The sequence below is a fragment of the Apteryx mantelli genome, chromosome 1, assembly GCF_036417845.1.
Source record: "Apteryx mantelli isolate bAptMan1 chromosome 1, bAptMan1.hap1, whole genome shotgun sequence".
NCBI lineage: Eukaryota > Metazoa > Chordata > Aves > Apterygiformes > Apterygidae > Apteryx > Apteryx mantelli.
The window spans coordinates 164,445,451-164,469,536 of NC_089978.1; the positions used below are offsets into that span (position 1 = coordinate 164,445,451).

General features: G+C 54.4%; 2 protein-coding genes across 5 annotated transcripts; both read left to right on the forward strand.

Moving 5' to 3' along the window:
* The first annotated feature begins 219 nt into the window (after window positions 1–219).
* SH3BP1 (SH3 domain binding protein 1) lies at window positions 220–14,284 on the forward strand. Of its 4 annotated transcripts, none has more exons than XM_067309516.1 (18): window positions 220–913; window positions 3,135–3,177; window positions 4,090–4,194; window positions 5,166–5,242; window positions 5,520–5,631; window positions 5,781–5,857; window positions 6,662–6,797; window positions 7,469–7,588; window positions 8,043–8,133; window positions 8,437–8,579; window positions 8,681–8,792; window positions 8,893–8,974; window positions 9,837–9,917; window positions 10,051–10,167; window positions 10,790–10,887; window positions 11,942–12,071; window positions 12,317–12,426; window positions 12,979–14,284. In XM_067309516.1, exons 1-18 carry the CDS (start codon window positions 852–854, stop codon window positions 13,347–13,349), a joined length of 2,067 nt encoding a protein of 688 aa, XP_067165617.1. In that variant the 5' UTR covers window positions 220–851; the 3' UTR covers window positions 13,350–14,284. The 4 variants fall into 4 exon arrangements, with proteins under 4 accessions (XP_067165617.1, XP_013803329.1, XP_067165626.1 ...); XM_013947875.2 differs by having other exon boundaries at window positions 7,520–7,588; XM_067309525.1 differs by lacking the exons at window positions 10,790–10,887; window positions 11,942–12,071.
* A 70-nt stretch (window positions 14,285–14,354) lies between these two features.
* PDXP (pyridoxal phosphatase) lies at window positions 14,355–17,656 on the forward strand. The gene is made up of 2 exons (XM_013947096.2): window positions 14,355–15,640; window positions 16,111–17,656. The coding sequence occupies exons 1-2, from the start codon at window positions 15,058–15,060 to the stop codon at window positions 16,434–16,436; spliced, it is 909 nt and encodes a 302-aa protein (XP_013802550.2). The 5' UTR covers window positions 14,355–15,057; the 3' UTR covers window positions 16,437–17,656.
* Window positions 17,657–24,086: the final 6,430 nt, after the last annotated feature.

Consider the following 24,086-nt stretch of genomic DNA (forward strand, 5'->3'; position numbering starts at 1 on the left):
CACAGAGGCAGCCACAGGGATGGCTTAGCATGCCGAGGAAGGGGGCCCGGCCATGCTGCTTGGGGGCAGGCAGAGCACAGTAGGCTGTTCTCTTTCTGTTATTAGCACAACAGAGCCTCTGTCCCACAGGGAAGAGGCCAGAGATGAACCCATGAGGATGAATAGGTGCCCGAGGGGCACTAGCAGAGTTAGGGTGACAAGGTAGGGCAGGAGCTGTCAGGTACATCAGACATCCCACACACTGCTCAGCCAGCTGGTGTGGCTACGGACTGCCCTGCACCGCTGCTGGTGGTGGGGAAGGCAAGGGAACAAAAACCCACCCTGTCTGAGAAAGAGAGTGAGAAACCAAGTGTGGGCCCTTCGCTCAGGCTCTGCAGCAGCTTGTGCTTGTCCTGCCTTGTTACGTGTTTGCTGTAATAATATTTCCCCTTTAAGGCTGGGCTGAAGTTATTTATACTTGTGGGGTGGTGACAGGAACACAGAGTGAAGCAGGAGCCCTGAACTGCTCTTACCTGATCCGCAGCGAGGGTGCAGAGGAGCAGCTCGAGGAGGTAGGAAACACAGAAAAAGAGAGGGAGTAAGAGAGGGAGTTCGGCAGAGGGGAAGAGAAACCAGGCAGGACATCCCCGAGGAGAAACGAGGGAGGGGAGAAGGCAGGAAACAGAAAGAGGGGAACAAGGGAAGAAGGAAGGACAGGAGTAAGGAGGGAGAGGTGCTTGGGGAAAAGCAAGGGGCAGAGCAGCCCCTGGGAGTTAAGGGTCTGTGGACATCCGATGCCGAGTGTCATCTGGGAGTGCTGAGCAGCTACAGCCAAGCGGAGCAGCTCTTGTGGTCTCCTCCCATCTCTCAAGATGATGAAGAGGCAGTTTCATCGGATGCGGCAGCAACTGTCCCATCCCAACCTCACCAGCCGGTAAGGATTTCTCCGTGACCTGGGCCGATGGGCTGGGAGGGAGCAGGATGCAGCTCCCAGAGGGTTTGTGCCCAGGCTGGACTGGTCTTCTGGGGTAGCCGGGGAAGAGGAAAAGGGGATAATGACCCTGGTCTTAGAACATCTTTAGAGTAAGCCAAGAGGCAATGCTTAACTCAGCTCCCGGGTGTCCATGGAGCAGCAGGGAGACTGCACCGGTGTTACTCAGCAGGGATGCGCTCACCACACCCGGCCGAAGGAGTGCAGCTACCTCTCTTGGGCCCCACAAATATTGCAGTCAAGTGGAAGGGGGCTCTTCCCAAGCTCAGCTTTGCTCAGGCCAGGATGCCCAGCTCCCCCCGCCCCCCCCCCCCCCCAGCTCTGACAGCAGGGCCCAAATGGTTGCTGCCAACAGGCGGCAGTGGGGACCACTGGGTGGGGAGGGACCCCCCTCGGAGGGACTCCCCCCATCACCACACATCCCTAGCTGTGCAGTAATCAGGAGGGCATTAGAAGATGGGACTTCCCCCCTGGGAGCCAGATGCCCAGCACAGTGTTAGCTAGCAGCCCCTGACCCAGCAGTGCAGACATCCCAGGATGCCCTTTGAGGAGAGGAGCAGTCATGCGAAGGCCCTGTGTCCCCAGATCCTTGGAGCCATGGATGGCTTACGGTTTCATGTGAATTCCTCCAGGCCAGTCCCACCTCTGCCGCTTCCTTATTTTTCTCTCCAACTTTCCAAAGCTCTACCCTTGCAAAACCCAGAACTGAAATTACAAGACAGGGCTGGGCCCTCCCTTCCCAGCCCCCTCACTCCCTCCTTCCTGCAGCCACCTCCACCTGTACACACGCAAGTTCCCTACCGCTGAGAGGCTGAGCGGGACTTAGACTTGTCCCCCACGCCACCAGGGTCCTTCAGCCAGCCCAGCAGATCTGCCACAGGGAAGCAGTTCCCATAGCACGGGTCGCCTCTTGTTCTTCTTGCATTTCCCAGAAGGGAGCAAGTTTCCCTTTCCCATCTCTCCTCCCTTGAGGAGAGCCCCAAGCCTGTTTTGTCTCCACACTCCCAGACTGCGGAGCCACTCAGCTGCACTGGATGTGCCTCCCTTTCATTTAAGGCCTGACAGGCAAAAAGTCTCAACCAGCTCATGCAGTCCAACAGCATGCTCTTCACCCACTGCAAAATGTCTCCTCTGTGGGCTGCAATCTCACGTGACTTTGCCTGCCTTCAAGCCAGCCGCCCCCATTTCCGGTGGCTCCACAGACTTGTCCCGCATCTGTTCTTGCAGACTGTGAAAAGAGAGAAATGTGAACTGGCCAGGCAGGGGGGCAGCCCTCGTGTGGGGACAGGGAAGCAGCAGTGGGAAAGCAAATGCAGGTCCCAGGGACTTAAACAATGAGTGTGGCCTAAAAAGCCAGGTTTCTCTTTCACAATGAGTCACAAGAGGTTTGGTGGTGGTTGGCAGCTATTGTTTTTTAAATTTGGTTTTCATCAAGATTTTCTGCAAACCAGAAGCTTCCTGGATGCCTTTGCATGATTTGCACCTCATACTTCCTGCAAAACCAATCAGAAAGCTGGTTTCATTTAGTCACTCCTGGGGGCTGGTGTTCATTTGAGCTTCCACTTGACCACAGAGTTATCTGGTGTCCCTTGTTCCAGCACCGGTGACCCTGCAGCTTCCAGCCACTCTGGCCCTGGAAAACCCCTTGCAAAGATGTGTGTAGGGCTCCGGCAGAGGCTGCCTTGGATTCACCCTCAGGGAAGAGGTGTTCGGAGCTAGAAAGTTTCATCAGCAAAATTCCCATCAGTGTAGTACCCCGCCAGGGACCCTCTCTCTGAAAAACAGGCCATGTCAAGACATTTTGAGCTGGGTGCTCTGAATCAGGATTCCTATCTGAAATCATACTCTTGCCTCAGGGAGCTGCCAGCTGTAGGTGCTGTTGCTGCCCTCTCTGTCTGGGCACCCTGCTCTTCTTACGTTCATCTTTCTAGTGGATGGGAAGTCTGCTGGCAAGCAAGGTTGGTTCCTTTTCCCTGATCCTGATGTCCTCTTTTCCTGGGTTCATTCCGCCTGTAACCTTGCACATGATGGTACAGGCCATAGCCAGTATCTTCTGCTCCCTGGAGCCATGAACAAAGAGAGGTGAAACAAATAAGGATCTGCCTTCCCAAGCAGGCCAGGTTGAGAGCACCCCATCTGCTAATGGCTCCTTCTCCCTCCACAGAGCCCAAGAAGCAACCGAGCTCCTGACAGAAGATTTGCTGCAGGTGAGGTGTGGGCTTGGTTGCCAGGCATGTGCCTGCTTGTGCTTGTGCATGGGAACATGTCCTGTTCCCGCCCGTGATTTGCCCAGCCGGCATGTCCGAGTCACAGGGCCAGGATCTCCCTGCATGCCAGAGGGCAACTCCAGGACCATAGTGAGAGGTTCGGACAAGCACCAAACAATCCATTACGGCTTTGCCTAGCCCTTGCTCTTTGCTGTGCTGAGCTGCTCCTGTCACAGGAGCTTTTATTTGCAGCCTAGCTGTGCTAGAGAGTGGTGTTACAACATGCCCCCAGCCACAGGAACGCAGAGTTCGCTTCAGCACCCTCAGACCACGCCACATCACAACCGCATTAAGGAAACAACAGGCTTGTGCCACAGAAAAGGGCTTCCCCAGCTGCCTATGCAGGGATGAGCCCTGCAGCCTGACCCAAGCCTGTGATGGCACCAGCCTCGACTGGGAGCCACACTCACGTTTTCCCTGGACGTGGGATGTGCTGGGCTCTGGCAAGATGCTGTGCTAGTTTGGCTCCTGGACCCAGATGCAGTGTGTGCCGTGCTGGGGTTGGCTTGTGGAGAGATGGTCCCAGGGCCCTGGCATTGTGCTGCAGGGTCACAAGGTTTGCTCCCACGCCAGTGGCTCGGCTGATGCTGCCTGAAAGGTGTCGTGGTGCTGCCAAGGCGGAGGGAGGCCAGGAGAGTCTCGGCACCAGCACAGTGGGGAGGCAAACGAGGCCTGCAGGGTTTTGTCCCCTTGAGTGACATGGCTGATGGCAAAAGGCAAAGGGGACCTTTTCTCACACTGGGAGAAGAGAGACTGCTCCTGCTGAGAGCCACATGGGGCCAGCTGTCCCTGGGCAGGGCTACCGCAGGGGCTTGGCAACAGGCCTTCGCCATCCCAGCCTTCCACCTCCAGATCGAGCAGAGGATTGAGCCAGCCAAGCGAGCAGCTCACAGCGTGTCCAAGAGGCTCCAGGCCTGTCTGCAGGGGCAGTGTGGGTCAGAGATGGACAAGCGAGTGGTGAGTACAGTCCTCCCTGCCGTGCCGCTCCTCATGCTTACCCCTGCTCTGCACCCCACCAGCAAAGGGAACGCCATGCCCCCACCTCCATGGCCAGCCTTGGCTCTGCATAAGGGTGGCTAGTGCAGCGCAGCCCAAAGGTGCACCTAACCCATTGTCCTGCCTCCAGCAGTGACCACCAGCAAATGCCCAGTGAGAGGAGAGCAGGGCAAGTGTCCCTTGGACACTCTCTCAGCCACCAGTGGTTTGAGGCCAAGGTGCTTCCTGGGCCAGAGACCGTGTTTTTGTTTTTAATAACCCTCCAGAAAACTTTTGTCCCTGTCACTTTCTGAACCCCTGTGAACCTTTGGTATCCACAGTGCCCTGCAGTGAGAAGCACCACAGTGCAACTGGGCACATTGTGCACAACCGCTTCCTTTTCTTTGAGTTGAACTTGTCACCCTATTTCCAACTGATGCTCACCAGCTCTTGTCTGGAAAGCAACTGCAAAGAGTCAATCCCCCTTCACTCTCCCTAGGCACCCGTGATTTTGTGGGCCCATCTCCTTGCCAGCCTAATGAGTCCTAGCTTAGTTACTCATTCTTGTTTAGGAAACTGTTCAGTACATTTAAAACCAGGGCAGGGCTGGGCTTGCAGGAGGTCTCCATCAGTTCCACAGTCCTCCACAGCAGGTTCTGTTAGAGAAGGCAGGAGGATTTCTAATCAGTTATGGAGCCTTGGTGCCTTGTGTAGCTAATTGGATCCTGGCTTTGTCTGAAGGCACATCAGAAGGACAGACATGGTCCTTCCTCAGGCCTCGAGGCCAGTGGGGTTGGGTGGGTCAGGGGAAGACGTGGGGGTCCAGCTCAGGGCTTGGTGGCTGGTCAGCCCTTGCTCCCGGGTGGTAATGCTGGTGGTGGTGTGCCTTGGGGGCCGGGAGCTGCCACACATCAGCTCATCATCTCCTTTCCAAAATCGTTGTCTCTGTGCAGAAGAAGCTGCCCTTGATGGCTCTGTCCACAACAATGGCTGAGAGTTTCAAGGAACTAGACACAGAGTCCAGCCTCGGGTAAGTGCCGGTGGGGGAAAGGGCCAGGGGTGACCCTGAAAGATGTCAAATCGTAGCAGAGCCACTGTCTCCAAGCTGAGCTGTCAAACTCCCTCCTCAGAGCACAGCAGGGACCCTCACCAAACACCAGTGTAAGAGTGGAAGAAGGGACAACCAGTGCCTTTGGTCTCCAAGAGCAGAAGGGGTTGGGGACTGGTCCCCCCATGTGCCCCTCACGGGTATGGGTGCACAGAGGGGTGTTGGCTTTGGCCTGTAGTCATTTAATCTCCCCATGCAGGAGAGCCCTGGAGATGGGCTGTTGCATGCAGAGCACACTGGCCAAAATCCTGGCTGAGTTTGAGATCACCCTGGAGCGCGACGTCCTGCAGCCGCTGAACAAGCTCAGCGAGGTAGCCCTGGCCGCACTGCCTCCTCTGCTCTCCCTGTCCTGCCTTCCCCTTCCTGCACTCCTCTTCCCACTCTGGCTCTCTGCCCCAAGTCTCCCCGCATGCCAGGCAGGACAGGCTCAGTGACTCCCTCTCTGGCCCCTCTCTCCCAGGAAGAGCTTCCCATCATCCTGAAGCGCAAGAAGATGCTGCAGAAGTTGATCTCTGACTGGAATGCCATCAAGAGCAGGTACAGGGCATAGTGAGGCACTGGCTGGCGGAGGGGCATGCCATGGCGGAGCACTGGGCACGCTGGGCACAGCCCATCCTTCCAGACTGAAGGAGAGAGGAAGATGACTGCATGCTGCCAGCACAGTGAGGCCGGGGGAGCGAATTTCCCAGGGCCTGGGGCAACGTTAAAGAGGCAGTGGCTTGTGCCTAGCTCCATGTAATGTAAGCTCCCAGCCAGCCCTTCTCTGTGGATGCATCCAGACCTGGGCTGAACTGCTGGCTTGATTGCATAGGAGAGAACAGCCAGTACCGAAGGTAGCAAACTGTCCCATCACCACTTGGTGCAGCTGGAGTCACCATGCTCTGACTCTTCCTGGGTATCCCAGGCCTCCCAGCACAGGCTCAGCAAATGGCAGGAGTGGGGTGTTTTTCTGAGAGAACAGGGCAGCGGTGAGCCTCTGACAGCTCATTTATGCACTGCTCACCATGCCTCATGGGCTCCCTTTGGCTGGAGGAATGAATGAAGAGGGGAGATTGAGGCCTCTTGGAAACATGACATGGGAAGGGTCCTCCAGACCCCACCTGTGTCAGGAAGCCATGCTGAATACCCTCTTCTTAACTGTATCACACTCCCTGATGCAGCAGCATTTTTTCCTCTGAGTCAGGGAAATGAGAAGCACTGGCTGGCCTAGGATAACCACCTCAGAGCACTGCAGAGGCTTCCCATCCCTGCCATGGTCCCCGTACCCTCCCTGCACACTTGTCCCATCCAATGTCCCTCTGTCACTGACACTGGGTGTGGCTCTCCTTTCCCATCTGAAAGGCTGAACCAAGCTGCCAAGAGTTCCAGTAACAGCACAAGCACTGGCACTGGCCCTGGGGCATCTTCCTCTACCAACAAACTGGAGAACTTGAAGGAAGAGGAGGAGGAAGTGAAGAGGAAGTTGGAGCAGTGCAAGGTGAGAATAGCCACCTTGGGGGGCTGCTCCAGGGCTGGAGAACTGTTCGGCTCCAGCGGCCCCATCCAAGGCAACCCCCGCACCAAGCTGGGCAGCAGCACAGCCAGACCAACACAGCCGACACAGCTCACACTCTGAAAACAAATGGGTCCCTTGAGGAACAGAAGCTGGGAGATGCCCCAAGCCCAGGGAAGGAGAAGAGTAAAGGACTGTGAGCACAGCTGCTGCAGAGAGGAGGCTCCGAGGGTTGGAGCAGGGAGCTTATGGGATCCCCCTGGCCTAGGACCCAGATGAGCTGGAGTCTGTGCTGGATCACAGGGGGTTAAGTCACATCAGCTCTCTACACCTCTGCCCTGTTTCTCCGAAAAGCCCTGCGCCTTGTCTAGCAGAGCCCACAAGCTCTCCAGAGCCATAACAGCCTCTTCTGCAGTGCCTGATCGTAGGGCCCATCCCTGCTGTTACCCAAATGCAAGGAACAGCAGCGAGGAGGAACCCAACAGGATCCCAGTCTGCCATCCTCTTGTGTTGCCTCATAGCCAGGGCTGCATCCCCAACTGCCCTCCCAGGACATCAGGAGCCCCTTTCTAGGGGAGCGTGCTGTCTGGGCAGCTCATGGCACAAACAAGGGGAACAGTTCGTGCGGCTTTGTGATGGGAGACCCTCTTCCTCAGGGAGCCAAGGATGAGGTGGAAGGTTGCTCTTTGCTGTCTCTCCTCCCCCAGGACGAGTACATGGCTGACCTCTACCACTTCTCCACTAAAGAGGACAGCTACGCTAGCTACTTCATCAGGGTAAGTCCTGTCCTCCTGCTTTCACACCCTTCCTTAGCACATGAACGTCTCCTAGGGTATATCCAGGGCACAAATCAGAGCCAGCCTTGCCCCTCTCTGCACCGAGTCCTCCAGTCAGGGCAGGGGAGAGACCTCACACATGAGCAGATGCCCAAAGTAGGGCTTTGCCTCCATGCACTGAGGCCGCATGCTGCCACTAGCGCCAACTGCAAACAGGGTGGCTTGGCCCAGCTACCCCCACTCTCCAGTTTGCTCCCTACCCCCCCCAGCATTGACACAGTCCCACAGACCCCGGGGGGAGGGAGAGGGGCCCTTGCAGGTCCCCTTTTTACTCCTCCAGGATTTTTGCTTCTCCTCCCCCTGTCTCCATGTGGGTGCAGTATCTGAGGATGGGGTCTCTCCAAGAGGGGCCAGTGCTGAACTGAGGGCTGTTTGTGTGTGCTCTGTTTGGCAGCTGATGGAAATCCAAGCCCAGTACCACCGGCAATCCCTAGGATCTCTGGACTCTGCTCTGGCAGAGTTGAAGGAAGCCCACAGCCAGACAGGTACCACCTCGCTCTCCATGCAGCCTGGAATGGTCTATGGCCAACCCCAGGGGACGTGAGTGTGGCTAGCAAGCTGAGAGAGGCAGATTTTCCCTCTCTGCACTTGCTGCTGCCTCCTACACTGGGCTGGCGGGAAGAGAGATTGGAAGTTGAGGAGGAGGGTTGGAGTTCCTGCCCGTTGTACCTCTGCCCTTGCCTAGCAAGACCTGACTCAGAGCAAGACATCGCTGCTCTGACAGTGATCAGATCCCACTGGGGCCACAGTTGCCTCCAGCCCTCCCGATATTTCCTCCTCTCTTCCAGAGCCCTCCTTCACCGCAGACACCCCAATCACAGGGTATTACGGCGTGTCCCTAGAGACACACCTCAAGAGCTTGGGCCGGGAGATTGCACTCCCCATCGAGGCCTGCGTCATGATGTTGCTGGCCTCAGGCATGAGGGAGGAGGTAGGCATCACTTGTGATCCCCCCAGCCTGCCCCATGCCTCCCCCCAAAATGCAGCCAGGACAGACCCTCTACATCCTTTCACCCTTCACCTCGTCCCCAGGGACTCTTCCGGCTGGCAGCAGGTGCCTCAGTGCTGAGGAAGCTGAAGAGCAGCTTGGCCAGCGGTTCCAACGCCCTGGAGGAGTTCTATGCAGACCCCCATGCTGTGGCCGGTGAGTGCCGGCACCACAGGGCAGGCCAGCAGGCCATGGGGGGGCAGGCCCTGCTGCCCTGCTGTCTCCAGCACCGTCCCCACTCCCCCTTCCCTCCCAGGTGCACTGAAATCCTACCTGCGGGAGCTGCCCCAACCTCTGATGACCTTCGAGCTCTACGACGAATGGGTCAAAGTGGCCAGGTAGGTCAGAGCGGAGAGACAGAAAAGTCTGATGGGGTGAAAAAAGCCCACTGCCACCCCCCTTTGCCTTTCCTGGCACTCAAAGCAGGGCTGTTCAGCCTCATTTTTCACAAGAGAAGATAAAAACACAGCTCCTGGTCCAGCTGCCATTTCTATTCAATGCACAGCAGAAATTCAGATAGCCCATAAACCGGCTTGGATCTAAAAATGAGAATAGCAATAAAGACAAAGCAGGGAAGGAGGGAGGGTTGCAGCCTTTTACTGCACTGACTGCTTTCTGCTTAGCCTGTAAAGACCACATTGGCCTTGGCTAAAACAGTGACTCAGAAGCATGAGTTCCACTGGCCCCTTCCCAAGCCTGACAGCTCTGGCTGTCCCAGCTCTCCTCAGGCCTGTCAACTCACTAGCTATTTGGCCTGTTGCTTTTGAGATGGAAGGAGTGATAGAGGAAATACAGCAAAAAAAGCCTGGGGAAAGGGCAAGAGAAGAGCAAATCCTGGAAAGAGGTAGGAGCATCTTTCTAAGGGGATCGGCTCAGTGCCAAACCCATGTAGTCCTGATGAAAGAGGATTACTACTCACAGAAGGGCTGCGCTCTCTCCAAGGCTCGTCCACAAGCTATATTCATATCATAGTAAATCCCTTTGGGCATTTGGGGTAGTATTTTGTCCTCTGTGGATGCCTGGCCCACATGACTCAATAAATGTAGCAGCATTTTGCCTTCTTCCCCCAGGGCATCTGCTGTCGCAGGTCTGTGGCCCACACAGGGTGGCCAACGTCAGCCTTTCTCCCTCACGCACCATGCCCATCTTTATCGCATGGAGCAAACCAAGCTCTCCTCTCCTCCCTCTTCTCTCTCGCAGCTTCAAGGACTTTGATAGCCGAGTACAGAGTCTCCGAGACACCTGCAGCCGCCTGCCCCAGGAGAACTACAATAATTTGAGGTGTTTTGCGGGGACGGGGTTACTTTTCCCCATGCAGTCACCAGGGGCAGCCATTCCCTTCCCATACTTACTTCCCATACTTATGGCCTTCCAGCCATACTTACTGCCCTCCCTCCCTCTTTTTACCCCACAGGTATTTGATCAAGTTTTTAGCCAAGTTGGCTGAACACCAGGAGGTGAATAAAATGACCCCCAGCAACATTGCCATTGTGCTGGGCCCCAACCTGCTCTGGGCACAGCAGAGCACAGGGTAAGGCTACATTGACTCAGTGGGGTGGGAAGCAGCTCCTCTGCCTTGGAAAAGGTTTTTTGCTAATCCTGCAGGCCCCCTGCACCTCTTCCATCCTTAGGCCCTGTCCCTTGTCCCCTACCATTCTGGAGCATCACATCCCCTCCCCAAGCTCACGTCCTCTTAGCCAGTCTGCAAAGCAGCAGACGTGCCCTCCCCACAGCCCTACATTCACTCTCAGTGTCCTGCATCCAGGCCTCCAAGTGTCTGTCTCTGATGTCCCCTTAGTCTCTCAGTCCTCCCTCACTCTGTAGTCTCTTCCAGAGCCATCCCAGGCCTGGCATCTTCTACACAACTCTCTGTACACCCCCAGCCTTTCATCCACACCTGGCCCTTATATGCCTGCCGGCCGGCCGGCCTCCACTCTTCCACCAAGGTGCACAGAGTAAAAGGCTGAGCCCTAGACCACTTGTGACATGGATGACCTCCAACTGGGTTGGAAGCCAGGTTTCCAGGATAGAGAGCAGGGCCCACTTCCCCCGGGCTTTCTCCCCTTCGGGCCTCTGCCCCCCCAGGAATTAACATAAACGGGTTAATTCCCTTTAAGTCCTCTCCTGATGCCTTCCCCACCTCTGTCTCTCAGAGATCCCATGCAACTGGACTTGGCCTCGGTCTCCTCCATCCAGGTGGTGGGCATTGTGGAAGTCCTCATCCAAAACGCAGACACCCTCTTCCCTGGAGGTAGGGCTAAGGTTTCTCTCTGCCCTTCCTTCCTCGGGGAGCAGTAACAGAAGGTGAGGGGCACAGAGAAAAAGCCCTGGGTCCCGCTGCAATTGCAAAGAGCAGGGGGATAGACAAAGAGCATCCCATGCTGGTCAGTTCTGTTGTGTCCATCTGTGGCTGCTGCAGAAGGGGCTACCAGCAGGGCACAGGAGCACTGCTTATCTGCAGTCCATGTTTGCAGCACGGCAGCTGGCAAAATGAGCCAGATCTCCGTCCTGCTTTCATATAACCTGATCAAACTGGAGGCTCAGATCCTGCTCTGGGAAAGGCAAGGTTTTCTAATCCCCCTGTCCACTGCGTTCAGATGGGGCATTTAACCTCAGTGGGGAGTTGGTATCCCATCGAGCTGGGAGCTCAGGGGGACTGTGAGTCAAGGGCTCAGTGGGAAGGGAGTGAGGGAGCAAGGGAGCAAGATTTTGCCTCCGAGAGACCTGCCATTTTGAGCTTGGGCCAAGTTCCCAGCTCAGCCAAGTCTGTGTCTCCTAGAGGTACCCTCACATTGATCTGCTGAAGGCAGGTGTGTCTGAGCCACAAGCTTGTGGTTTGTGCCTAGCTGGGGACTGTTACCCTGCTTCAAACTCTGTATAAAAGCAAACCGGCTCTCTTCCACCCTTCCTGCTCATGCCCTCAGACACCAGAGGACTTGTGGAAGAGAGCCCTAGAAGCAACAACAGTCTGCAGGGAGGCCAGCAGTCCCATCAGGTGGGGCTGCTGCCCCTACTCTGCACATGGGTCTCTGCCCCCCAGGACAAAGTGCTGGGGCTATGCAGGAGGAGGAAGGGAAAAGGCTATTCTTGCTACCTCAAACATAAGCTGAGGTACCAGTCAGGAGGAGGGAAGCAGGGGTCTGCGCAGGGAGGCAGATGGGCTCTGGAGACTGCTCCATGGCTGGGCTATACCCACCCACAGTCTGTTCTGATTCCCAGCCTTGCAATGAGCCCTGTGCAGCATTCAGCATAGCTTTGCTTCTAGTACAGTTTCCTCAGGACTTCCTTCCTTTCTCTCTACCTAGAGATAGATTTCAACATCTCGGGCATGTTCACACCGCCTGCGAATGCCGTACTTAGCGAGGCCAGCCCAGTAGAGGAGTCGCCTCCCAAGTCCCCTCCAGCCAGCACCCCTGCTCTCCCAGCTGAAGAAGTGTAAGTCTGGCAGGAGCTGGTAGCTCTGGCTGTCCCAGCCCTCCTCAGACAGCTCTCCTCCCTCCCCATCCTACCCCACGCTATGCACCCATTTCTTCGCACATAGCCATGGCCTAGGCATGAGGTGCCTCAAGCCAAGGACCAACTGTGCCCCATGGAGGCACTGACTCCCACCATCAGTAGAATTCACTGACCTCCACTGTCAGCAGGATAACCAAAGCCTAACCTGCCCCTTTTTCCCACAGCACGAAGGATCCCAAGACGAGTTCTCAGCCAGCTTCCCCGAAGGTGACCAAACCTTCTGAAGCTGCAGGGCTGCTGGCCCCAACGCCAGCTGATGACACCACCCGCAAAGGTTAGGCCATGGAGCAGGAGGCCCCAGACCACGCACTAGGATGCTGGCAATGCTCAGGAGATATCCACAGAGCCTGACAACCCAAATGCCATGTTCTCTGGTTGCCTTCATCCCATCACACCCCAGAAGAAAGGGTGCTGTGGGCTGCTCCTGTTGCTGAATGGGAGGGGAAGGGCCTGTGGCCAGGCTGTGTAGGCAGGATTCCGGCCCTCATTTTGTGCTTTCCATTCCCAGCCAAGGTAGCACCATGGGATCGCAATGGCTGGCCCTCTGGTGGAAGCAACTCCCTTCTTTCAGAGCCATCAAAGCTCAGGGTCTCTTGTAGAGGGAAGAAGGAAGGAAAAGCCCCCAAAGCTGGCGTGTGCTCTGTCCTCCCAGCTCAGTGCTCCAGGATGGGACTGAGGAGCCAGGCAAGGGGCAGTGTGTCCATCAGTCTGTCAGGTCTGAGGCCCTGCATGTGACTCATGACCAGCACTGTGATCCCCCTCTCCCCTGGGGATGTGGTGAGACCTGTGCGGAGGGGAAGCCAGCCCACCTTGGCTTTCTTTCCAGGCAAGCGCCCAGCTCCAGCTCGGCCCACAGTGCCACCGCCTCCTGTGGCCCAGCCCCGCAGCTCAGCTCCCACCCCGGTGGTCCCCAAGCAGGCAGCTGGCCCCAAAGCCCTGCCACGACGGATGGCTGGGGGCCCCAGCCGAGCACCCTCCGTCCCCCCACCACTGCCACCACAGCCGACACGCCGCCAGAGCCACAACGGCCTGCAGGCCCCTAGGCCTCCTGCCAGTGAAGCCAGCGCCACAACTGATACAGAAACTGCCACGGACTGTGCCCCGGGAGCTGCTGACGAGGGGCAGCCACTGTCTCCGGGAGGAAGGAGTCCTCCAGCGGCATCTCAGCCAGCAGGCCAGGCCTCGGAGAACGACTGAGCAGAGCAGGGGGACTCGGGGGCACTGGCTTTCCTGTCTTCCTGCCGCAGGTCTGGGGAAGATGGGGTCCAGTGCCCCTCTAGGATCTCTTTTCCCTGCTGTGGCCAAGCATCCAGCAAGAGTGCAAGGGGAGCTCTGTGAAGATGCTTGGGTGGCGCAAGGGATGATGAGCCTTCAGCTTCTTCCTCTGCTGCCTTGGTTCATCCTGAGCTCAGACCCTTTGCGTGCTTCTCCCTCTCTTTCCATCTCTGTCTCTGAAGATCTTTCCTCCTTTCATCATTGCTTAGCACTGCCATGTCCCTGTTATCATGAGCACAGGTGGACTTTCCCTCTTCCCGTCTGATTGGCAGGAACTTCCCATCATGACACACCCCTGAACCTCAGCTCCTGGAGAGCCTTGCTGTGTTTTGGGGCACTGCTACTACCTGCTAGAAACCTGTGTCCCTGCCCAGGCCCATATCTCTGATCCCAACTGGTCCTGTTGAGCCACCCAGTGTTGTGGGGAGGTCAGGGATTGCTCCAGTCTGTTCCTCAGATTACTGCTAGGGTACTTGGTGGCGAGGGCCCAGATGCTGTGTTTCTCCTGGGGTTGCCTCTCATGGCCACTTTGAAGAGTCTCTCAGCCCTCCAAAAAGAGTTGTTCAAGGCTGTGCCTTATCCACTTTCTTTTTCAAAACTTCACCCTAATTTACTGCCCTGTTGCTCTCCAAACCCTGGAGTGCATGTGTGTGGGGGAGACTCTAAGACATATTTGTGATATTTAGACATCAGGTGGGAAATGCATCACCAGGCAGAGACCAGCTACTTCTGGCTTCAGAAGCATTTTGGCATGGAAAGCCTGGCTCCAGAGGCTCGTACGGTTGTTTACAGGTGCAAAGCAGTAATTCTAAACCTTGATGTCTAATTTTGGCTTAAAATGTCTTGCGCTACGCCTAGGAATTGGTATGGTTGGTTTTACAGCAAGAGTTTTTAAAATGCACGCACCTGCGCGCGCACACACACACACACACACACTGCAACTAAATTATTTGAAGAGCTGGTGTCAAAATTACACATTGGTGTAACTGAGCACAGCATACTTTGCAGCCTGTAGTGTTAGAGGCCAGCCAAGAGGAGGGGGACAGGGCGTGCTTCCAACAGACACGGCTGCTGTGGTGTGCTGCACCGGCAGGGCATGGATCAGCAGGGTCAGGAAGACGGGAGGCACTTCTGCTTCCCGGCGCCGAGAGGGACAAGGGCTGCGGGGCTAACGGGGTGTACAGGGCCCTGCTCCCCCGCGGCCTGCTCGCCACAGGCTTCCACGGCCACCATGGGGCACCATGGTCGCGCACGTTGCCATGGGGATACTCGGGGGAAGAGGTAGCTGGGGTGGGGACTTTAGCCATTGCGCAAGCGCAAGCAGGATTTGCCCCGCCTCCTCGCCGTCTTTCTGAGCAGCTAATAGGGGAATCCGGCTGCCACTCTTGGAACCCACCTCCCGCCGCCAGTGCCTCGCTGCTCACCGCGTCGCTCACCCCCCGCCCCTTCCCCTCGAGGTGACGGGGCAGTGCCGCTGTCACTCTGCGCTCCCTCTGCCTCCCATTGGTTCGCACGCTCGGCGGGCGGTGCTGCGGGCGGGCCGAGCACGGGCCCCCGTCCGGGCGGCGGCGCGCTCATTGGCGCCGAGGTGGGGCGACGTGCGGCGGCTGTTGGGACGGTTGGCAGCGGCATGGCGGGCTGCCGGCGGCTGAGCGGCGCGGGCCTGCGCGAGGTGCTGGGTCCGGCGCAGGGGCTGCTCTTCGACTGCGACGGCGTGCTGTGGGCGGGCGAGCGGGCCGTACCGGGCGCCCCTGAGCTGTTGGAGCGGCTGCGGCGCAGCGGCAAGGCCACGCTCTTCGTCAGCAACAACAGCTGCCGCTCCGTGGCCGAGCTGGAGCGGCGCTTCAGCCGCCTCGGCTTCCGCGGCGTCCGCGCCGAGCAGGTCTTCAGCTCCGCACTCTGCTCCGCGCTCTTCCTCCGCCAGCGCCTCCTTGGCAATGGCGGCAGCGACGGCGGGCCCGGCCGCGTCTTCGTGCTGGGCGGCGAGGGGCTGCGCGGCGAGGTGCGCGACGCCGGGCTGCGCCTGGCGGGCGAGGGCGAGCTGGGCTCCGGCGACGCCGAGCCCGTGCGCGCCGTCCTGGTGGGCTACGACGACCAGTTCACCTTCGCCAAGCTGGCGCAGGCCTGCGGTTACCTGCGCGACCCGCAGTGCCTCCTGGTGGCCACCGACCCCGACCCCTGGCACCCTCTCAGCGACGGCCAGCGCACCCCCGGTGAGCCCCCCCTTGCCGCCCTTCCTCGCCTCGGGGAGCGGTGCCAGTCGGCCATGTTGTCCCCGGGTTTCTCCCACAGCCTGTCCTGCTGCTTGATGTAGGGGTGGTGGATGCGTGGGGTCGAGGACTCACCAGGTTTGACCACGGGCTCCCCTTCGGGTTTGCCCCGTTGCCTAGACCTGTTGCTGCCTCCTCAGTGGTACCATGCTGGGAGCTGGTGCAGGTTTTCAGTGGAAGGGTCAGCCCCTGTGGGATTTGCCATGCAAAGCTTGGATGAGACAGTTCGCTAAGCAACAGGACAGGCTGTGTCTCTCTTGTGCATCTGTAAGAGATTCAGGATCTCACAGGGATGCTGTGTTGCTAGCACTCCACACCCTATGTAGTCATCCTCTCGCATAATGCAAGATGTTGGGCTTACTGTAGCCAGCTTGTGGTTAGCTTGCAGCTATTTCTTTTTCTCCTCTTCCCAGGGACAGGCAGTCTCACAGCAGCAGTGGAAACTGCCTCTGGCCGCAAGGCACTGGTGGTGGGGAAGCCGAACACATACATGTTTGATTGCATCGTGGAGCGTTTTGGTGTAGACCCCTCCCGCACCCTCATGGTGGGAGACCGTCTGGAGACAGATATCCTCTTCGGCAAGAACTGCGGCCTCTCTACCATTCTTACCCTGACAGGTGTCTCCCGCCTGGAAGAAGCACAGGCCTATATGGCCAGTGACAGTGCTGCTGCCAAGGATCTCGTGCCCAATTACTATGTGGACAGCATTGCAGACTTGATACCAGGCCTAGATGAGTAGCATTCGGTACATGTGAGGGGAAAGTGATTGGGTTCCTCATCCCAGATCTCCATCTGTTCCCATTTCTCTCTATCTCTTTCTGCCCTATTTCCTCGATTCCTGGATTTTTTTCCACATTCCGGTACCCTTTTTTAGGGGCAAAGGGTGTGGGGGAATGAGGGGACAGTGTTCAAGTTGTATCCTTTCTGCTGAAAGCTATCCGTGATAGACAGAATCCTTCTCTCCCTCTTATGCCAGCTGCCAGCATCTCTGAAAGAGAGCTGGAGGCCTTGAGGCAGACAGGAGCCAAATCAGAGTCTGTTTGTGGCTTCTTCCCCTGCAGTGGTTAGGGACCGACTGTCTTATTTATTTTCCTCTTAGATAACCAGTGGAAGCCTTTTACTGCTGTCCCTTCCCTCATGTAACTCTTGACTTCTGAGCTGCAGCCCCTGTACTCCTTGTAGTAACCCCCTCCTTGCCAGGGTATCGGCTGTCTTGTCACTCACTCTGTCTCCGTCAGTGCCAGGGCCTGCAGAAGGAGCATGTCAGGGCTCTGAAGTGATGAATGAGAGCCTCTCACAACCACAAGTGAAAGGTAGCATCATCTCTTCTCTCCCCTGTTCCTCAGAGATGTTTCCCCCTCACCCCCTGCCCTGATTCAGTTAATAATTACGCCAGTGTCTGTCTGAAGGACTGTAGAAAGAAGAAAGACTGTCCTTTTCTGTGCCAGACAATTCAGGCAAGCTGTGACTGTGCACAGTGGTTCTGTGATTGTACCTTTTTTTTTCCTCCCAGCACCCTCTCCCCAGGGGCTTTTGAAGGGGAGAGGGCTCCTAGACCAAGAAAGCACAGCAGTGGTGAACTATATGGCTTTCCCCTTTTCCCCTGCTGAGTGGATTTTGCCATAGCATGGTGAGAGAAAAGGGCTGATGGGGGTCTGTGCTCCAGCTGCTGGTGTGCACGTGGGGTGTTGTTGGTATTGTCACTGCTGTGAATGTGTCACAGCCCTCAAAATCATTCCTTGCTGCTTTGTCTTTCTACTTTTTTAATTTATTGATCTTATTTATTGAACTTACTTATTGTTCAAATATTGTATTATTTGTATAAATTATGCTGATTGGTTGTGCCAAGGGGACAGGGGGCAGTGCCTTTGGGCCTCACTTTACTGTCCGTGTCCCATGTTGCTGTTCTTACACTCACCATGTCTCTGTATATAATAAAGTGTGAGCATAGGCTGGAAATGGCCTCCTTTTTTGTTTGTGGTCCATGCTGGGCTGGACCCATCAAGGTGGGAATGACCTGGGCCCTTTGAGACTCCATCTGAGCAGGACATGGAAAGACTTTTACTCAGAAGGCTCCTGCTAGGTAGGCAGAAGAGGGATGGACAACATCTTGTGGACAATGTTTTGCCTTCTTATGCTATTGTTTCATGCTGCCTCTTACTGAGGGCTGGTCTCAAAATACACAGCTTGAAACTAGGGTGGAAGTGGCCCATGGGACTATGGCATAGGGCAGACAGCTGAATGGTGTCCAACTGGGTGAATTAGAGCAGTGAGCGATGTGAACTTTGCCCAGTTCCTTTTTGCTTCCCAGCAAGGCTGACTCCTCACCAAGAAATGGTGATTTCTTGTGCTAAGCATATGAAGTCTGCCTGCTGTTAGTCAGATGGCCCTCTTCCATCCATATGGCCATACACAGTGGTGCCCAGCTCTTGTGCATGTGGGACAGGGGTGGGGCAAGGTGTAATCTCCGTTGCTAGGGGAGAGCAAAGAACTGCTCCAGTAAGGCTGCTGTAATCCTTCTCAGCTACGGTAAACTTTGAGTGAAGGGGAGTTGGGTTTCACCACATCCCTAGAGGTGGCAGTCACTGCTTGCCTTGTTCTGCGTCCTCTTCCTTAGTTTGACTGTGATCCTAGGCAGGAGGGAGAAAATATGGTTTGGGTAAGAAAAGTGATTGAAATCCTTTGAATGTACTTTGTCTCCCGCCTCATAAGGGATTAAATCCTACCCTTTAGTCTGTCAGACCTCTTTAATGGCTGTTTCCTGATAACCAAGCTTCTCATTTTCCACTTTGATAAGTTGTTTAGATGGACAGCTGACCTACATATAAGTTATTACTGTATTAGGTCATGTGGTAGAACTAGATGCAACTTAATGGCCTTAGGATAATTCCATTTGTTAAATTCCATGTTTGTCTTTTTTCAAGATAACTTAGGAGATGGGCCTCCAAATAAAAGAATATCCAGGCTTCAAACACTCCAAAGACTGCCTGTGTCATCTTAGTTGGTCCCCTTTGTATGTGTCTGTCTCTCCCCTTTGTCTCTCCTGTCTCCAATTAGACAATCAGAGGAATGGTACTTGCTTAATGAGCATCTGATCAACACTTGCATCACCAAGTGGAGCAAGGTCAAGACCTAATGTGTCTGCTAATTCTAATTAGAGATACCCAGACCCCAATTTGTTTTTTAGAACTCTCATCTCTCATACCAGACTGAAACTCAGACCACTTTTGTTGTGACTTTGAGCCACAGCTGTGAATGCTCAGCACGTCTGCAAATCACACATGAGTCCATTAGATGTGTGTGTACAGAGGAGATTGTGCGCAGCAAGAGCCTGCCCAGGAATTCCCCCTTTTTTCTGGGGTGCTTTGAAGGTGAACCCTTCTTGTGCTCTTCTGCCTCATTCCTTCTGTCCTTTCCAGCTGTCACAACCAGTGGACTGGAGGTTACAGGGGATGATTTCCCATGCTGGCACACAAGGATACATAGGGTTTTTAGCAGCTAATTGGATGGTAACAGCCCAACAGCCTGTGTTTGGGTGCTCCCTTGACTTTGGGTGTTTTTTTTTTTTTTTTTCAACCTGAACAGTGAGCTTAGAGAGTAGCAGCAGTGTAGAAGAGAAAATGTAATGAAATAGGACTTAGAAGAGGCGGTGGCTGAGCTGTTTCCATTATGGCTATGTAAGCTCTTTAGATCTGATGCAGCCTTTCTTCAAGGACCTCACTATGAAGGAGAAATGGACTCAGAGCAGAAGGGGAATGGTCTCTATCTGGCTTTCCCCTGATTCTTTATGTAGCTAATACCACCAAGTGCACTGGTGCCCAGAAAATGCTTCCTCTCCCCAGCAATGGAAACAGAGGGGTAAGTGCTACCTCTAGCCAATGGGCTGCTCCTGCTCCATCCCAAAACTGAATGGGGATGAGAGCGGCAATATACGGATCTGTCAGGCCTGCCAAGCTTTAGTATGTGTGGCTTCCTTCTGCTACCATCTCTCCTGCGTGTAATGAAGGTGAGAACAGATCTTACTAGGAAACCAGCCTGGAATGGCACCCTTCCCAGGGTCCCCAGGGGATGCTCAGTTCTCCAGCAAACCCTTCAGACATCCATTCAGCCTGTGTTAAAACCTCCAGTGCTAAAGGTTCTGCAATACTCATGGGAATCAGGCCATGGCCTGGGGTTCTGGTTCTGCCCGGGGTGGGCCCAGGGGCATGCAGAGCACGTCTGCTGTTGAAACTGAAATAAGTGACAGCTGATGCCTGGGTAGACTGATCTATTGGTCTTGAGCAGTTTTTTCTTCTTGGGTTTGCTGTTTAACCAAAACAGTGCAATTGCCAGGGAGAACAGGGCTGTGAAGAGCAAAGCTGTGGAAGTATATGGGAGATGGAGCGGATGGGAAGCCTGGCTTGGTGTAATGTAGAGAAAAATATTTTCTCACTTTCAGAAGACAGCACCATTCTTTCCTGCTGTGCAATAAAGAAAACGCACTGACCAGGAGCAGACTTACTGTTAGCCAAGGAACCTTGTATTCTTCATCACGTAAGTGTGGTTACTGTGGCAACCACTGGTTGGATGATGCAAGCAGCAACTTGCAGGGCATTGCCTGTTCTGGATAAGGCCCAGGGAGAGGCTAGGGGTGCCCATGTTCCCCTGACCTGGTGAGAGCCATATGGGTATGGGATGGAACTTCATGTCACCACCCAGGCTCCAGCCATCCTTGAGCACAGAAGGGTGGAGGAGGCTGAGAGGTGCGCAAAGTCTCCCTGAGCTCTTAGGACCATGGAGCAGTGCAGAAAGGGGTCAGGCTAATGAGTAGGCTAGTCTGCATCCACAGAAAATGATCCCTTGAGTCAGAGTGGACTGAGATGTGTTGCTTCTGTTTGTGTGTAGCGTACTTTATTTGAAGTCAGGTAACCTGGAAGCAGTCTGTGTGTGCTCCTCTGTGCCCATCCGTTGCTTTCCTCTACTGCTTTGTGACCTCTGGTTTGGCTGCTCTCACCTGCCTGACTTCTAGGGCACTGAGACTGTAGTAATCTGATGTCCCCTAGTTTGAAATATTCTTCGTCATGCTCCTTTTTTTCCTGGGATCAACATGTTAGCAGGTCCTTTCTATTTTCCTTTTCCTTTCCAAAGCCACACATACCAAAGCATATTGCTTTCTTCCCTTTACACTGCAGGAAGACAGCAAATGGCCCTCAACACAGTCCAAAGGTGTTAATCAGTGAGTGGATACCTTTAATATGAGGAACTAGTGATCATCTTGGCTGTGATGTTCCTGGCATTCAGCCACGTGATGCAGTAAGAGAAATGGGAGGATCTGGAAGGTACTGGGACTGGCAGATCAGAGGAGTTTTTTGCATGGGAAAGTTTCTCCAGAGCCAACAAAGAATCATGATCCTAGGAACTTGCTTGATACTTGCCTAACCTGATGTGAGACTTTCCTTTGCCAAGGCAGGCACCTCTGGTGCCGCCCTGTCCCGCAGCAGCTGGAACAGGGAGGAGAACATAAGAATTTCTGCTCTTGCATGGCCTGTTACTGCCTGCCTTAGGGAGGCAACCAGCACCTGTTCTTCTTCCAGCAACATCATGGGTAGAGGTCCCTCCTCCACAGCAGAGGTTCTCTCCTTGCTCCTCACACAAGGCATGGCCACTTCCTCCCTGTAATATGGGCTTTCAGGTACCCCTTTGCCATCCCTGTGTCATTACCCATTCCTTCCCTCCTTATTTTCTCTTCTTTCACTGTGATGACTCTGACCCCAGCAAACTCGCCAAGCAGCCCAAAAGACTTGCATGGCTATGCAAGTACAGAAACTGCTGCTGTATTGTTAGGCTTTGTCTGCCTGAAAACTGTACATGGATAATATATTGGAAGTGCTCCTGGTAGACAAGTTATTTTGGCTTTCTGCATAATCCCTGTGAGATCCCAGACACCTGAACCAGTTGAGAGCAATTAAAAGCCATTTATAACTCCACCAACTTAGAGACTAGCACTGGTCTTTGTAGCTTCTGCATACCACTGCAGCAAAGCATTGGCAGGGTTGTAAGGCTTGAGCATGGAGACAGGGGCTGTCTCAGGCAGCTGCACAAGGGTACCTTGCATTGCAAACTCAAAGCTCAGAGGAAACACCTAAAGCCATTCTAGCAGCTCCTACCATAATTGAAATATCTGCAGTGCTCTACTTAAAAGTCCAGGTCTTGTAACACAGGGTTCGCAAAACTCAGATTGCCACTGCTGCAAAGCTAATGCCAGCTCAAAGGAGTGTAGAAGGCCTCCTCATGCTGTGGCCCAACACTGCTCTCTAGGAGTGAGTGGGGCTCAGGTTGCTCAAAGCTCTGTGCCAGTCTCTGTGCCCAGCAACCTTTGCTGAACCTCTACCCTGGCTTCCACAGAAGCAGCACAGAAAGCAGTACCTGGTTAAAATTTTCAGGCAGGAATTGCTTTCATACTTGGCCTGTTTTGAGTATTCTGAAACAACTAAGGTACTGTTTTCTGTTTCCTCAAGGTGTACTCTGCTGTTATACTACAGCTGCTTGGGTGCAAGTAAGTAGTTGTTTCCTGCAGCACAGATGTCAGGGAAAATTGAGTCTCTGTGGTCTGTTTACTAGAGATTCCCACCTCCACACCTCCCCACCCCACCCTGCTAGAGCAGTGGTGATTGGAACCCTGGCAAGGTGCCCTTTCCTTGTGAAGCAGAGGAGTTCTTGAGTTAGTGTCCTTCTCTGCCCTAGTGTGTGAAGGCTGCTGATTCAGCTAACCTTGATGAGCAGATCCTATAAGTAGTATGGAGCAGTGCCAGTTCCTATTTGTGCTATTGTGAAGTTTGCAGGTGGAGGTGTAAGGAATGGTGATATGTTCCCCTGCAGCACTCCAGTACATCTAAGGGACCACAGGACAGTAGGGGCAAAGCCCTTGGTAACCTGGAGATTGATCGATGGTCACCTCAATTCATGAGACATACTTATGCGATGGAGAGCTTAGGTTGCATTTAGGCTGACCTTCACAATGCTCGTGGCCTTGCAATTCACCGCAGTCAGTCTTGTTAGTTACTTTCTTTCAACAGTTTCAGGGGTGAAAGGATGTGTGTCACTGAGAAATCCCACACTGTGTTGGATTTCTGTTTGGCCACAGGTCACTCTGTATGTCCTTGAGCCAGTGTTGCTGGAAACCTACCTGTTCATGCAAGTTTTCAGCCGCTTTCTTCCCAGTCATCTGTACTGGCATCCTTATATTAAAGATGCTCAGGAGAACTTTCTAGAGAAGTGGTCTTCCTCATCCTGAAGGTCACCTGTCACTCACTGATGGTCCATTGGGTCAACAGCACAGTCCCCTCGCACTGAAGGACACTTGTTCCCTGGGTCCAGAATGGTCAATCCATGGCTGGAGATGGCTGTTCATTGCAAGTAGCACGTGCTCCTAGCTGGTGTATCTTTTAACTGGCAAGATCTGAAGCAGACCCTGTTGCTGCTTGCTGGCACAATACAAACCTCTGCCATTACTACTTGTAGGTGTGATGTAAGCTTTCCAGAACAGTGCATCTCCTGCAACAAACAGCAGCAGCAGAAAAATCTATCTGAACCCTGTTAGTGACGTAGGAAGATAACTCAGCTGTGCTTTCCCTGGAAAAGGAGACTGAATTACCCTGGGACTTACGGCAGCAGACCTCCAAGCTCAGCAAATGTGGAGATATCCTGTTCCATACCTCCATGCACTGGCAATGTTCTGTGATGCGTAGCAGTAAGGCACACCACAAAGGCTCATCCTTAGCTGTTCCTTGTCTCTTGGACTCAGATGCTGTGTTAGGCACAGTAAGTACATTAGACATCACTAGTAAGTCAGCTATCATCAGCCTTCATTCAGCTTTCAGCTAAAGGCAATCAGCTTTCATTCTGTTTCCTGGACTGCCCTTCTCTAGGCAGAAAATAAATCTGGAAGTAGAGGATGGATTCTTCCCATTAGGCTGGCTGGGGTGAATCAACAAGGGATTTGTATCAAATCGCCTCTTTTCTCTCTGCTTTCCACTGCAACTATCAGGGGCTCTGCTGCCAGTAAGTTCCATGTACCAGTGGAGTGTGAGTTGTGAGTCCCCACAACCATCCACCCCACCAAGCACCACAAGTCCTTTAACACACAGCTAGGTGACACCTAGAGGCCACAGTGTTGGGCAATATAGGATAAAAAAATAAATTGGACAGAAAGGAGGTATGGCAGCTGAAACTGCTTTTCAGCAGACCTCACTTTCTCTGTTGACTGAGACTCCTGTCTGTGTGTCTTGTAGAAGGGAAGAAGTGGGAGGTTCCATGTCAGAGTTGCTCCATAGCTCTGCAACCAACATAAGCCAGTGCTGCCTGGAGAAAAAGCTGTTATTTTCATATCAGTCTAATGCTCAGCTGCAGG

What these genes read in the sequence shown, in the direction of transcription:
- SH3BP1 (XM_067309516.1), top strand. Translation starts at nt 852, where the DNA reads ATGATGAAGAGGCAGTTTCATCGGATGCGGCAGCAACTGTCCCATCCC. An exon ending in CCTCAGGCATGAGGGAGGAG is followed by an intron (nt 8,580 to 8,680) that starts GTAGGCATCACT and finishes CCTCGTCCCCAG; the next exon opens with GGACTCTTCCGGCTGGCAGC. An exon ending in GCTCTCCCAGCTGAAGAAGT is followed by an intron (nt 12,072 to 12,316) that starts GTAAGTCTGGCA and finishes TTTTTCCCACAG; the next exon opens with CACGAAGGATCCCAAGACGA.
- PDXP (XM_013947096.2), top strand. Translation starts at nt 15,058, where the DNA reads ATGGCGGGCTGCCGGCGGCTGAGCGGCGCGGGCCTGCGCGAGGTGCTG. An exon ending in CGACGGCCAGCGCACCCCCG is followed by an intron (nt 15,641 to 16,110) that starts GTGAGCCCCCCC and finishes TCCTCTTCCCAG; the next exon opens with GGACAGGCAGTCTCACAGCA.